The following is a 16,062-nucleotide window of genomic DNA, read 5'->3' as shown; positions in this document are numbered from 1 at the left end:
ACTGAACCTACACACAGGAACCTTAGAAGAATGCTCATTTTAGAGGAAAATTTCAGATGGAAATTTTGGATAGAAGGTTTTTGCGCACACACACACACACACACACACACACACACACACACACACACACACACACACACACACACACACGCACACACACACACACACACACGCGCACGCACACACACGCGCACACACGCGCACACACGCGCACACACACGCGCGCACACGCGCGCACACACGCGCACACACGCGCACACACACGCGCGCACGCACGCACACAATTAATTTAAAAGACTAATTAAAACAATTATTAATACAAAATTGCAAAACAATAATCATTTATAATATTTTACTTTCACTTAAAACACAATTTTGCATAAAATATCAGAGAACAAATTTGAAAATTAAATATTTCAGAATTTAACATCTGAAACTATACATCAAACTATACTGTTAATTATCAACTATATCAAGGTTACAACTAATAAGCAGGCTACAAGTAAGGCCAAATTAATGCAAAAGGGTTTTTTGTTTCTTCCATTTCTCAAACATTTGAAAAAACATTGCAATTTTTTTATATTTATTTATTTACATCCTGTTTTTGATGTGATTAAACATTGGCAACAATTTTTCCTCAATCCCGGTCCTAATACAGGAAGACAAGAGAGGAAAATGACAACAGCCAATAAGATTCAGAATATCTGCTGAGGTTTTCAGTCATATTTCAGTCCCATCTTTTGGGAAAATGCTTTGGAATTTTTAAAAACCTCAATACACTCTGGGCAAATTGACTACCCTTTCGTTGTGTAGGTGACTGTTTTTGCCCCAATGACCTCCATTGTACTGACATTTTTTGATTGCAAAGCCATGACCCCATATGATCATGCTTTCTAGATTGTTGGTGGTTTTTCCTGTTGAGAAGAGCTAAAATCTGTCATTTTTACTGTTGATCATCAGTTACGGTGCAAAAATAAAAGCTTAATTTCTGGCTTTTTATATGGAGTATAGCGTTTACGTGTGTGTGTGTGTGTGTGTGTGTAAAAGAGACCTTTGCACACTTACCTTGATGTGTTTGAAAAAATTTAAAATAAGCAGCTCAGCTCTCAGAGCATAGTAAACATAGTAAGTGTATTTGGGCACACACACACTATAATCTGCTGTTTTTCTCAATAACACACAAAATAAAAGCCAGTAACTTTTTTAAACAGGCCTATCTAAAGAGTTAATGCTGCCAACTAATGATCCACAGTAAAAGTTATACATTTTACCTCTTCCCAACAATCAAGAATGCATGATTATCATACTGTATCATAATGATTGTCATACTGTAGCTTTGCAATTAAAAAATGTCATTATAATGGAAGTCAATGGGGCAAAAACAGCCCCAAACATAACGAAAGGGTAGTAAAATATCACATATTTCCCCAGTATCGTGCAGCCCTAGCCTAGGCCATCACAACCTCTAAAATAAATTAATAAATAAAAACCCACAGGAGTAGTGACAGTGCTGTACTGCATGTATGATGAGTGTGTACCTGGTAGAGCGACAGGTAGAGAGTCCAGAGCAGCAGGAAGACTCTGCAATCTCGGAGCACCGGCAGAGCCACCGTCATCAGGCTGAGCAGAGTCCCGGTCAGACTGAGCAGCTCCATACACTGCTGAGAGTCCAAACCCAAACGAGGAGCAAACCACAGCAGGGTGGGGGAATCCTTCAGCTGCTCCACAACACTCTTACCAGACACCCGCATCCGCCAGCGCACCGGCAGGACGCCCTCATTCCCATACAGACCTGCACATACACACAAAAACACACACAGGGTTTCTGCAGGTTTCAAATGTAAGACTTTAAAGAACATTTAAAGACTATTAAGAAAGAAATTTCAGAATTTTAAAGGACTAAATGCTAAGGATTTTTTCTACTGGCTCGGTTGGGCCAATGGAAAAGATTTTTACTTGCCGCATAAAAAAATAAATAAGAAATAATAATAATAATAATAATAATAATAATAATAATAATATTATTAATAATAATAATAATAATAATAATAATAATAATAATAATAATAATGATGATGATATTAATAATATTAATAATAATAATAATAATAATAATATCGAATTATTTTCTTGGCCACATATTTTAAATAATGTGCCAAAACAAGCAAACTCTAATTGCATACACACGTAGGTATGGGCGGGTATAAGATTCTGACGCTATGATAACCTTGGATAAAAATATCATGGTCTCACGGTACTGTGATTACTGCTCTAAAATATATTCATTTTAAATGTCTGGGTTACATACAAAAACTCCCTTTCTTTTTTGAACACAATATATTTTATTTGGAGGAACATTTAAAATATTTTGGAGGAGTAAACATGTCAGGCGAAATGAATTATTGACTTCTGCTGTCTTCATTTGCTAACAATTTAAAATGGCATCTTTAGATATCTTTTCTGCTGAAGATACTGTTGTCCTAAAAAAAAGTGTGAATAAAAAAAATTCTACACATACCTTAGGAACGGTAATGCAGAAAATGTTGACAGTTTTAAAACCTTGACTTTTCCAAACCGCGGTATACCTTGAAAACGGTTATCGTCCCATGCCTAGACACACGTACATGTTTCTTAAAAAAAAAATCTTTAAAAAATTTGAACTAAATGTATGCCTGTCCAGGTCAGTGTCCTCCTCATCATATATGGTCTATGTTCCATACTTGGAGAACGTTTAAACAAATGTTATTTTAGGGAAGATAATCAAAACATATCAGTAAATAGAGTTATAAATAGAGTTGTTAAAAGTCTCACTGGAATGGATTGTTGCTTAATAGATGCGCGCTTGCCCGATTGGGTCATTTTATATAAACATTGGAAAATTAAGATTGCTTTAAACTGATTTAAGACCTCCAACACAATATTTCAGTGACTTTTTAAAGCCTAAAATTTAGTTTTTTTAAATTGGCATGTTTCAGTTTTTTGGGATATTCAGATCACTATATTCATGTGACATGCTAGATAGCTATAAAACTGTAAAGTGAAAGCAATGGCTGAAATCTTCACAGCAATGCGAACATCAAGTGCGATTTATTCAAGTTAGTCAGGTTTACTTTTTATTTTTGTGTGCCGGTTGACTTAAATATTATTTTTGTGACTCTGTCTAAAGCTGCGTTAGGGTATAGGTATAAATCTTTTTTTTTTTTTTAAACAAATCATATATGCTATATGCCCTGTGTACATGCCGTTAGGGCTGGGCCGATAAATTCAATTCAATTCAATTCACCTTTATTTGTATAACCTTTATTTATATATACATATACAATGTAGATTGTGTCACAGCAGCTTCACATAGAAGATTACAGTAAATTGAAACAGTGTCAGTCCAGTTTAGCTCAGTTCAGTGTGGTTTAACAATCAATACTGAGAGTCCAAACACTGAAGAGCAAATCCATCGATGCGCAGCTCTACAGATCCCGAACCATGCAAGCCAGTGGCGACAGCGGAGAGGGAAAAACTTTTTTCACCAATTGGCGAAAGTGAAGAATTAATAAACCTTGAGAGAAACCAGGCTCAGTTGGGCACGAAATGATATCATATTGAATCATAATAAAATCTGTAAATAACAACGATAACCTCTGGACTTTTTTATTCTATATTGATCTAAGAGCCAATCACAAAGCAGAAATGTGCAACAATGGGAATCTAAAAGTGTGTTGATATTAGAGATGTATCGAATTTTTGGTCACTGAAAATGTATCGGCCGAAAATACAGTATGTCATGCCATTTAATGGACTCTAATTTTTGTGGCTTCAGTCATTGTTGGGGTACTCTTTTAAATCTGGAAGCATTAACAACGTATATCGAAATATATATCGTTATCGATCAATATGGAAATTACTTAGCGAGATTGCATTTTTGTTATATCGCCCAGCCCTATATGCTATCAGTTGTTTCTCTATAACAATGTCAAGAGTATAATATGATGATGTTAAATAAACAACAAACATGCATTAACATTAAAGCATTTAAAAGAATACTGGTGTGCACGTGTGCCTTTTATTGCGTCACTTGATTTATATATGAAGACAACTTGAAGATTCTCTGTCTCTATAGATTCATTGTTTTTGTCAGAGAAAAACTGTTTTAGTTTTAATTTGGTAAAGTACCTCATGGCAATTCTAAATTAAAAAAAAAATATTCTCATTTAAAACATTTCTGCAAAAGGTGGCATGTTTTTAGACAAGTTTATATTCATTTTTATATAACACAACACTAATACTTGTGGAGAGTTAAGAAATCAACATGTAGTTGAATAAACCTTATTTTCAATCAAAACAAATAAAATCTTTGTTACTGTGATCATTTCTAATATTTTTGAAATGTATGTATATATATTAAATTAAGAAGTAATGTTATCAGATCTTTAAAGAACAAAACCTCAAATCCATACAGCAAATTCAAAGAAAACGAGAATCTTCAAGTGGTCACTTATTTGTCCCCATCACTGTATACACAATAGCAACAGTAACACCTATAAACACGTGCATATATGCATTCACAGTACTTGTGTGCCCACTTGAGTTAACCCTTGGGAATGTTTATTATCCTTTTGTTATTTTATGGATGAAAACATCCACTGAATTAAACTCCTATAAAAATGCATCAGATTAATTAATATATATATATATATATATATATATATATATATATATATATATATATTTTTTTTTTTTTTTTTTGGCATAAATCTGTTAATCAACCTCAGTCCAGATCAAAACTACTAAATTGCTTAGAAAATTACAGGATTTTAACTCTTTAACTTCCAAGTTCACAAATGATGTCACAGATTTTGTGAAAAAGCACACAAAATGACGCATTTTCGACATAAAAAGTAATTGAGGACTGGATTTTTTATTTTTTTTACCACAGTCTTAGACGTGAACGATTAGAAGCAACATTGGCTTTGATGCATTGTTAGATTTTCTTTCTTTTCCTCCCTAATGTACTGTTGGTGGCTGTTTTTGTCCCATTGCCTTCTATTATAACCACTTCTGATGGTGCATGATGGTCTTTGTTTTAATTTACTCCATGTAGTTCTGAGAGCTGAGATCAAAAACAATGCATCAAGGGCAGTGTTGTTTCACATGTCCAAGACTTTGATAAAAGGTAAAAAAAAATCCAGTCCACAATAACTTTTTCTATTGAAAATACATCATTCTGTGTGTGTGTGTGTGTGTGTGTGTTTCACCAAATCATTTGTAAATTTGGCAATTAAAGAGGTATCTTCTGTCATTTTCTAAGCAATTTAGTAGTTTTGATCTGGACTGAGGTTGATTAACAGATTTATGCAAAAAAAAAATAAATAAAATAAAAATTTATCTGATGCATTTCTGCAGTAAATTTGCCCAGAGTGTATTGTTTAGTTTTTAAAAGCATTTTCTCAAAATAAGATTTGTCAGCATAAATGATTCTGCTAGCTCAGTGGTAGGGAGGGAACCTATGGCTCTCCAGCCACATGTGGCTCTTTGACAAAAAATATGTGACTCTCCAGCCTTCTTTCAATATTATTTTACTGTTTAAAAAAACTAAACCATCACAAAAAAATTAGTTTCCTATCGAAAATACAATTACAATCCCCTTTTAAATTGTAATTTTACACAGCAAAATGCATAAGAACTCAGTTAACAATGAAAGGATGTTTCGACCAGTGTGCGTTTGTGGCAACGTGGATAAACTTGAATTGCAACACAAATAAAGGGCAAACAAGGTAAATTCAAACAACATTCATGAGTGGTGATGGCGAAAATAAAAATACTATAAATTGTTCTTTCCTCATTCATGGATTTGCTCAACATGTGATGCTTCATATTTTTTTATTTTTGAGTTATGCATGGACATAAATTAAGGTTTTGTTTAAACCTGTATTAATTACAGTAATGTATTATTATACAAATAATAATATAGTATTAGTAGTACTATAATTTTTTTTGTAATGTATAGTAATACAGTAGCAAATGCATTTTTAAAATGTTGACATATAATATACACATCCAAATGGCTCTTTACAAAAATATATTTGCTAAAAAAATCAGAAATGGCTCTGCTGAAAAAAGTTCCCGACCCCTGTGCTAGCTGAAACACTGACAAAGTTTTGGGCAAATTAAGACACATAATCACACCGAGTGGATGACAACATCCCCAATAGTAAGTTACATAAGGGTTTAAGTATAGAAACAATGTGAATGCTCAGATATTTACTTTGAAACAGCTTCTGCATGTTATTATTTTGCCCAAACAGTTCATCATGCAACACGAGTGCTTTAAAATATATATCTACAGTAGATATCTATAGGACTGTATCATCACACTGCAGGAATAATGAAATAAACACGAGATTCACATATAAGAACTTCAAATTGAAATCGAGGTCTAAAAGGTTTCTACAGCATGCTGCACAGTTAAACTTATTGTTACTTCAGGATATAAACTCAAGAAATCACGCAAACTCACCTGGAATCTGCACGTAAATAGACGCGAAGGCAAACATGTAAATAACAGACAGACACCATAAGAACATGTGCCTCGGCAGACTTATATCGCCCATTGTTTGTGCAGTAACGTTAAAACTCCAGAAGGAAACAGATATGGAAAAATCTTTCGTCAAGATGGAGAATTAGGGAGGTTTTGAGCGCACAGGAATGACTGACTGACCGAGCGACACGTCTGACGTGCAGAGACAGAGACCCGCGAAATGTTTTGCTAACGAATCCTACTATGGCGGAGATTTGGCTCATGAATATTAATTACGTCTCGCAAGGAAGTCAAACTGATTGGCTGACTTAGAGGACTAGCGGATTAATAAGTCTTAAATATTCATGAGAATATGTATTACGTAAACAGACGCTTGTCCAGTAAAAAATTCACCGATTTTCCTAAAGTCCGATTTTTTTAAAACGGGTGTTATAAAATAGTATATATATTTGCTCATGAATATTAATTACGTCGCGTAATAAAGAAAGTCAAACCGATTTGCTAACAGCACATTGGTGAAAATACGTTAGAGGACTAGTGGATTAATATCTCATAAATATTCATGAGAATATGTATAACGTAAACAGACACTCGTCCAGTTAGAATATCCAGATTTCCGAAAAGTTAGATGTTGGAAAATGGGTGATACAAAAGAGCAATTTACACTACATGACAAAAGTCTTGTCGTCTACTCAAGTTTTAGGCACAACAAATAATAACAACTTCTAGTTGATCATTTGGTTTCAGAAGTGGCTTATATGAAAGGCAAATGCCTCTAGATTACGCTTATTTTACCAAAATAAAATATGATCATGCCTTGATTTGTTATTACTTAATTAGGACAGTAAGGTCTGACTTTGCTCAGGCAAGTCTTGTTATTAATTTTGTGTATGTTGTTAATACGGTGTATCACTCCCATGAGCTTGGAGGACTGCATCCATACATCTCTGCAATGACTCAAATAACTTATTAATAAAGTCATCTGGAATGGCAAAGGAAGCGTTCTTGCAGGACTCCCAGAGTTCATCAGGATTCCTTGGATTCATCTTCAATGCTTCCTTCAGATGCTCAATAATGTTCATGTCTGGTGCCTTGTCTGGCCAATCCTGGAGCACCTTTACCTTGTTTGCTTTCAGGAACTTTGATGTGGAGGCTGAAGTATGAGAAGAAGCGCTATCCCGCTGAAGAATTTGCCCTCTCCTGTGGCTTGTAATGTAAAGGGCAGCACAAATGTCTTGATACCTCAGGCTGTTGATGCTGCCATGCAGATCTCTCGCACGCCCCCATATTCAATGTAATCCCAAACCATGATTTTTTTTCCTTTACCAAACTTGACTGATTTCTATGAGAATCTTTGGTCCAAAAAACATCAGAAAAATCTACCTTCTGCCACTTTTCCAAATGATCAACTAGAAGTCAAGTTATTACTTGTTGCTCTTACAACTGGGATCCATGACAAGACTTTTGTCAGGTAGTGTATACATTAAATAGGTTTCGTACGTAACTGGACGATCCCGAAATATTGGCAAGAAAAAAAAAAAAAAAAACAATCAACATGACCTAATTCCCATTTACGAGTTAAACCTTTGCCATAGTATGAACTATGAATATCAGTCACCCTCGCACAATAATTATTTTTAAGCGCGAATATTGTTTATTTTGCTTTCATCTTGATCAAACATGCTCATTGGAATAAACAGTTTTATACTATATATACATATATTGCAAGTACATATTTATTGTATGTATTTAGTTTCTCAATTATTCGCATGAAACAAATGTACAACCACTTTCTGTTGGTCATTTCGTACACCAAAATAAATATTAAACATGTAAAATAAATTACAAAAAAATTATATAACAGTCATTTATTCATTTTCCTTCAGCTTTGTCCCTTTATCAGAGAAGGTAACTGGTTCGAGCCTCGGCTGGGTCAGTTGGCGCTTCTGTGTGGAGTTTGTATGTTCTCCCTGCGTTCGTGTGGGTTTCCTCCAGTCCAAAGACATGTGGTCAGGTGAATTGGGTAGGCTAAATTGTCCGTAGTGTATGAGTGTGTGTTTCTCAGAAATGGGTTGCAGCTGGAAGGGCATCTGCTGCCTAAAAAACGTGCTGGATAAGATGGCGTTCATGTATAAGCTCATTCATTCATTTTCTTTTCTGCTTAGTCCCTTTATTAATCTGGGGTCACCACAGCAGAATGAACCGCCAACTTATCTAGCATATGTTTTACGCAGTGGATGCCCTTCTAGCTGCAACCCATCTCTGGGAAACATCCATACACTACGGACAATTTAGCCTACCCAGTTCACCTATAGCGCATGTCTTTAGACTGTGGGGGAAGCCGGAGCACCTGGAGGAAACCCACGCGGCCGTGGGGAGAACATGCAAACTCCACACAGAAACGCCAACTGCCCCAGCCGAGGCTCGAACCAGCGACCTTCTTACTGTGAGGCGACGGCACTACCTACTGCGTCACCTACAATAAAATTCATTTAATAAAATAAAATATAATTTATAATATGCGTTTACAGTCATTTGGTACTGGCTATAACATATAAAGTCTTCATTATAGCATATAAAGAAATACCTTACACTACTTTAGATCAGAAACACAAGAAAAAATTAAATAATTACACCTAAAAAACACTAACAAAGTAACCCTGCTTCATTAAAAACAACTAAACACACCCGAGCCATAATAATTTTATTCAGTTATATCTTAATAATGTGCAATTCTGATTTGTCCTCAGGCATAAACATGTACAAAATGATAGCAATAAAAGTCAGTCAACACAGGAGCAGAGCAGCTCACCTCGTATCCAGACCTGTCAAATCTGTACATTCAAGTGTCAGTCCACGATGAGCCCATCTCCACCATTAAAAACACCTTATATCTCAATCATTAACTGCCATTGCACATGCACGACAACCAGACCGGCCTCACAAAAGCCCGATCCAAACATTTGGATTAAAAGGAAGAAATAATAAAGCATACATTGTGGCACATGAAAGCAAACAAATGTTTCCAGCATTCAACATGATTTAAAAGAGATCAGTAGGACATGACAGGAAGCGTTTAATTAATTAAAAAAATCCTGAACTGGATGTCAATACGAGTGCATCAGTAGTTTATTCCTGTATTTAAATATAAAACATGGCCTTTTAGAGAGTCGCCTGAACGTTTATGCACTCTTTATGAAGTTTTCAGACCTTATTTTAATTGTGTAGCTGCCTCCGGCACATTTGGACAACATGGAATGTGAACAACATATGAAACATGGCAGATGGCGGAGGGATTTAAAACATTATTTTGAAATAAAACAGCACAAGTGACTGAAAAATGACACTTTGGCAAACTAACCAATCAGGAGTCTAGAATTTTGCTCGTTTTTGGAGATTTGATTGGTAGTTTTAGGCATGACGCCACTTTAAATGGCTGAAGATGGCATGGTTTATGTTAAGACTCATTAACTTGAGATTTCGTGTGTGTGTGTGTGTGTGTGTGTGTGTGTGTGTGTGTTTTTTCACGTTCCTTCCCCACCGTTGGAGGTGTGTGTGGTTGACTGTGGTTGTACCGAAGCGGCCTCAAGTTCAGACTCTCTGACGAAGATGACGGCATCTCCGCTGACGTTGATTAGACACTGCGCCTGAAAAAAGTTCACAACATCAGTGTAACGTCATTAGGGTTATGGCCATAACCTACAACTATGTGTACACCTATTCATTGTACATATCGCTGTCAACCCTGCCAATTTTACATTGTCTTGTTTTGAGTATGTTGTTGTATGTTGTAGTATTTAGCACTGTCTGTATTTTGGAGCCAGCACCAAAGCTTTTCACTTATCATAGCACACGTGCTGCTGCTGATGTGATAATAAAAGTGATTTGATTTTAATATCCAAAATTTTAAAATGCATAAAGAATGGGAATCCACATCATGGTGAGTTGCGTTTCGCCATGTTTTCATGCTCAGAAGTGCACACTGTAAACAAATGCAAATCGCTGACCATCTTATAGTAGAGGGTATATGCAGGAATCAGACAGTGACACTCAATACCTTTTAAGACCTTTTATAAGACTCTTTCCATACATTTTAAGACCTAATAACGACTTTAGGTTTCAATGAGAAACACTAGCGAAATTTTAACCTACAGTATATTTACTAAATATTAATGTAAGAAACTAATTCAAAACTAAAATATGAATATACTGATTAAAAATCTATTAAATCGAGCTAATTCAGCAGGTTGGCACCTACAGAACTGCAGAAATAATGGTGTTGCCTTGGTTACAGCAGTAAACAAAGCAGCGTGATGTCAAATCTAGCAGGATTTCATTAATTTCGTAAACTACACAGCATCCTGATATTCGCAGATTAAATTAAGGCAAACATTAGCATACAACCATACATCGCATATTCAAAAATGATATAATAATTTCATACCTTGCAAAATAGCATTTAAGACTTTTTAATTCTTTATAAGAGCTTTAAATTTCTCTACATTGATTTATCAACCTTTAATACTGTTAAGGCCCGGCGGACACTCTGTAGTAATCATTTTTGAAAAACATCTTGCAAACACAAATAAAATGGACTAACTCTGTGTGTCAAACAAGTTGAAAATATTCATTCTATAATATTTTGAGCACAGATGAAGAGGATTGGAGCAAATAAATGAATAAACTGTATGTGTAAGTGACAGGCTATTAACAAGCTGCTGCAAGAAAACGTTTCCATATATGAATGTTCATTCATTTATTCATTTACTTTTCAGCTACGTCACTATATTAATCTGGGCTTGCCACAGCAGAATGAACCGCCAACTTATCCAGCACATGTTTTACGCAGTGGATGCCCTTCCAGCTGCAACCCATCACTTGGGAAACACCCATACACGCTCATTCACACACATACACTACAGACAATTTAGTTTAGAGCCCTGCATTTAAGCCCTGACTTTTTTATGCCCCTAGGGCCGGGCTTCAGGCCAATTTTCACTTCATAGCTAGCACGCATATCGGGCTTCGGTCTGCTTTATAAAAAACTTTTTAAAAAGTTTAATGACATCTAATGCGTGCGGTCCGGAAGTGCCAGTAATGCCTAGCGTATGGAGATTTCGAGCCACGTGAAACTGAAAAATAGGATGCTCAAACAAAAATATTTGTGTATTTTTCTTGGGAAAAAATATCTTTTAAAATAAATTTCGTATAGTTTGTCTCTTAGTTTAAATATTTTTGTTGGTCAGTTATCTTCTAGATAAAACAAGAATGAATAACCTTTGAGGTGAACACATTACCTCTGTAGAACAAACTCGGTTGGAAGGTTGAGAGAACTCAGAAACTCGTTGTGTGTGAGATGTGAGAATGGAGATGTCTGCTTATTTATGCCAGTCTGTCAGATAAAATTGTTTAAAACACCCTGAATGATAGCGGTTCCATGCGAGGAAGCTGCGCAGCAGCTGGACCTAAATTGTCCGATGAAAGATACACGGGGTGAGCCTGGAGTTTCCCCGGCTCAGGTGCTGATGAGACTCTTGTCTCCACTCTGTGTGGGGGATCAGGATATGTCTCATTCATTTTAGGCGTTTTGTCAAATGTCTCAATTAAGTTGATCTGTTTTAAAGAGTGTTTACTCATTTTGAACCTTGTTTTAAACAACAGCTATCTGAATTGTAAGTTTTATTGTGCGGAAAAACTGCCAGCAAAACTAAAGCCAATAGATTTCTTTACCCAGTTCCCACCATGCAAATACATACGCACATAAACTTTATATTAAATACAAATCTGGTCTATTTTAATGGCTGTAACAGTATAAGCTGTTTGGTGAGAAAAAAACAGGCTTCTGGTCAGACTCGGGCAACAAATTTTGATGAGCTGTTGGACAAGGGCAGGTCCTGTGCGAGACGCCAGGTGCCAGGGCTGGGCTAGGGCTCAGATTTAAAGCCCGCGCAGGGCTCTAATTTAGCTTACCCAATTCACTTATACCGCATGTCTTTGGACTGTGGGGGAAACCAGAGCACCCGGAGGAAACCCACGCCAACACGGGGAGAACATGTAAACTCCACACAGAAATGCCACCTGACCCAGCTGAGGCTCGAACCAGCAACCTTCTTGCTGTGAGGCGATTGTGCTACGCACTGCGCTACCATGCAGCCATATATGATTGTCTACTTTATTTTTAGTGCACAGAACAAAAGCAACCCCAGAAACCCCCTGCAGCGATAAAATTAATTTATTATTCATTTTTTTCCAAACAATGATTTTTTTTATTCGGTGTATTAAGATTTAAGCAACGGCAGAATGAAAAATATATAGAATTAAACTTAAATGAAAATATAAATGCTTATTTTGGTAGGCTAATCAAAAACACTGTTTAATTTTTGTTCAATTGCAGTTGAAAATGTTCAGTATTTAACAATAGGCTAAATAAAAATGTTTTATAAGATCTCACTGTCATTTAAAGTGTATGATGCATAACTCAACACCAGAGCAGTATATGCAGTGTGCAAAGCCTTATATGCAGGGGTGTTTGGTGGCAATACCACATTTCGCACCATTGAACCATCCAGATGAACCGCAAGTGAAATCTCCACATCGCTGGCCTAAATGTATCAGACACGATCGGCTGAGTGTGTGCTTGTGCTGACCTGGTTCTTGTTGGGATTCTCCATAAATACACACTCCTTCATGCTGTAGGAAACCACAGCATTTCCTCCAAGAGCAGCGACGTGAGCGCGGACCATCGCAAACACTTCAGCTATAAACGAATGTAGAAAACCGCTCACACCTCCCTCCTGAAACACAATTTACAAAAATGTCATCAATACTTAGGACAACAGACAATAAAAATTACAAATACTAATTACTATGAGTGTAAATATTCTTAATAATAATAATAATAATAATAATAATAATAATAATAATAATAATAATAATAATAATACTATAAAATTGTATTTAGTTTTTATGTTCTTGTACAATATTTATATTTTTTACCACAACTAATTTAAAATATATTGTATTCAGAGCAAGATATAAAAGTACAATATTTCATTATCAATAATGTTGATAACTGCAATTCATTTCATTATTAATATAACAATATTAGTGTTAACTGTGTAAATTACTGATCTTAATATTAAAAGCATTCAAATGTAAAAAATATATATAATAAATAGCAAGAGTAAAAATATTCCATTTTCATCTCTATTAATTTAAATAATTAATACTATTAACGTTATTATAATTAGTATTTTACTTTATATTATTGCAACATTTTAATCATAGAACAATAAGTATAGAAAGAAATAAAATATTCAATATCAATGTAACAATAATGATCAGTAAATTTTATTACTGTTAATGTCAATAATTGTAATTATTTTAAAAGCACTAATATTATAGACTATTCAATATAAATATAATAATTATTATTATTATTACTACATTATAATTATAATAGTCTCTATAATCTATAATGCTATAATATTCTATCATTACAATACTATTATAATATAGTATATTAACAAAACATGTAATATTCATTCATTTGGCTTAGTCCCTTTATTCATCAAGGGTCGCCACAGAGGAATGAACCACCAACTTATCCAGCATATGTTTTACACAGCGGATGCCCTTGCAGCCGCAACCCAGTTCTGGGAAACATCCATACAAATTCATTCACATACTCATACACTTGGGACAATTTAGCTCATTCGATTCACCTGTACTGGATGTCTTTGGACTGAACTGACCACACTGAACTGAGCTAAACTGAACTGAACTTAAACGCTACAAACTGAACTACACTGTTCCTATTTACTGTGACCTTTTATGTGAAGCTGCTTTGACACAATCTACATTGTATAAGCGCTATACAAATAAAGGTGAATTGAATTGAATTGTGGGGGAAACTGGAGCACCCGGAGGAACCCGCGAACGCAGGGAGAACATGCAAACTCCACACAAAAATGCCAACTGGCACAGCCAGGACTCAAACCAGCGACCTTCTCTTTGTGAGGTGATAGGGCTAACCACTGAGTCACCATATTTCTCAGTTTACAGTAGTTACAGTAGTAAACTGTAGAACTTACAGTAGTAAAAACAGTAAAACTGCGACGGTACTATTATAATAGAACAATAAGTCAACTAAAGTAATAAAATATTTAATATCAATGTAATCATAATAATAATCAGTCATTATTATTACTGTTCATGTCAATAATTGTAATACATTTTAAAGCATTAATATTATACAAACTATTTAACAATTATAATAATAATACTAATTATTATTATTATTGTTATTATTATTACTACTACAAGTACATTTTTTATAATTATAATATTAATGTAATAATAATTGTTGTTGTTATTATTATTATTATAATTCTCAATATGTTTGAAGAGAATTCATTTGTAAGTAACTTCCCAACAAACACACGTTGCCTCAACTTGACGACCTTCCTACAGCGTTGTACCAACCTTGTAAAAAGGTTGAGGATCTACGTTGTTGTCGAAGGTTGTCACAACGGTGTCATAATGTTGCCATTTAAACAGCTGTTGCTTTAGGTTGTGCTTGAACAGAACTACAGTGTGCGTGAACGACCACTGTACAACATTCACTCGTCATTAAAGGGCACCTATGAAAAATCTACTTTTCAAGCTGTTTGGACAGACATGTGTAGGTATAGTGTATAGACCATCATATTGGGGTGATATAAACACACCCAGTCCTTTTTTTTCAAATGAACAATATAAAAACGGTGGACCAATTGGAGCGGTTTTCAGACCGACCACAACTGAGGTTTCAGACAGACATAGGAGCGCGGTCCCCCCGCCCACCGAATTGATTGACAGCTGCGTATTAACATGTCCCGGTAGTCATGGGCATAATCATATCAACAAGGCAGGACGTGCACAAAGCAACCGGGAATAAAGGTCTGTTCAGTTTGCAAGGATCATCAATCATCATCAAATGTTATCAAGAGTGAGTTTTACAAGTTTAAAATGTTTGTAATAAATTACAGCGATTTACTTCAGATTTACTTCATCAGCACAGCCGCGTGTCAACGTGTGCAATTATAAGAGAAGACGCCTCAATCCCGGTTTGTGGACGTTAAATCAGGTTTATTTTGTACATTAACATAACAGATATCCATACAGCAGTGGAGATTAACATGTATCCTGTCACATTTGCGTGCAAAAAGAGTGCCAAGCTAAACGCGCGCGCGCTGTCTGTGTGTGTGTGTGAACTTTGTAACGACATTGTGTGTGACAACACTGCAACAAATGCATCAAATACTCATTGGTAAAGTTCTTACTCTAGTATTTCTCAGAAACGCTGCCACTTGGGCAAAGCTGAGCTCCAGCAAGGGGGAGCTTGAGGTCCAGCTCCTCCTTGCTGCACTTCTTCTACAAGTGATGTCACTGGGGGTTGGGGTTAGGGGTGGGGTTGGTTGTGCGCATTAAAAAAGCTTATAGAAGGAGAAGCAAGAGCTCATGCTCCTCCTCATTGGAGCCCAAGTTGC

The 16,062-nt window shown here is 35.6% G+C and overlaps 2 protein-coding genes across 16 annotated transcripts in view; both read right to left on the bottom strand.

The window, feature by feature from the left end:
* Window positions 1–6,738, bottom strand: part of lmf2a (lipase maturation factor 2a) — a 31,617-nt gene extending 24,879 nt beyond the window's left edge. Inside the window, exons 1-2 of the mRNA XM_056478983.1 lie at window positions 6,512–6,738; window positions 1,539–1,792 (exon numbers count right to left, since the gene is read on the bottom strand). Of these exons, the coding sequence (XP_056334958.1) occupies window positions 1,539–1,792; window positions 6,512–6,605 (348 nt within the window). The 5' untranslated portion in view covers window positions 6,606–6,738. The remainder of the gene's footprint in view (window positions 1–1,538; window positions 1,793–6,511) is intronic.
* A 2,481-nt stretch (window positions 6,739–9,219) lies between these two features.
* c2cd5 (C2 calcium dependent domain containing 5) overlaps window positions 9,220–16,062 on the bottom strand; it is a 69,721-nt gene continuing 62,878 nt past the window's right edge. For all 15 annotated transcript variants that reach the window (XM_056479016.1, XM_056479029.1, XM_056479015.1 and 12 more), the window contains 2 exons: window positions 13,180–13,326; window positions 9,220–10,179 (listed from right to left, as the gene is read on the bottom strand). In XM_056479016.1, coding sequence (XP_056334991.1) covers window positions 10,057–10,179; window positions 13,180–13,326 — 270 coding nt within the window. In that variant the 3' untranslated portion in view covers window positions 9,220–10,056. The remainder of the gene's footprint in view (window positions 10,180–13,179; window positions 13,327–16,062) is intronic.

The sequence above is a fragment of the Danio aesculapii genome, chromosome 18 (genome assembly GCF_903798145.1).
Source record: "Danio aesculapii chromosome 18, fDanAes4.1, whole genome shotgun sequence".
Lineage (NCBI taxonomy): Eukaryota > Metazoa > Chordata > Actinopteri > Cypriniformes > Danionidae > Danio > Danio aesculapii.
Note: the sequence above shows the minus strand (reverse complement) of the source record. Positions and strands in the feature narration are given on the sequence as shown.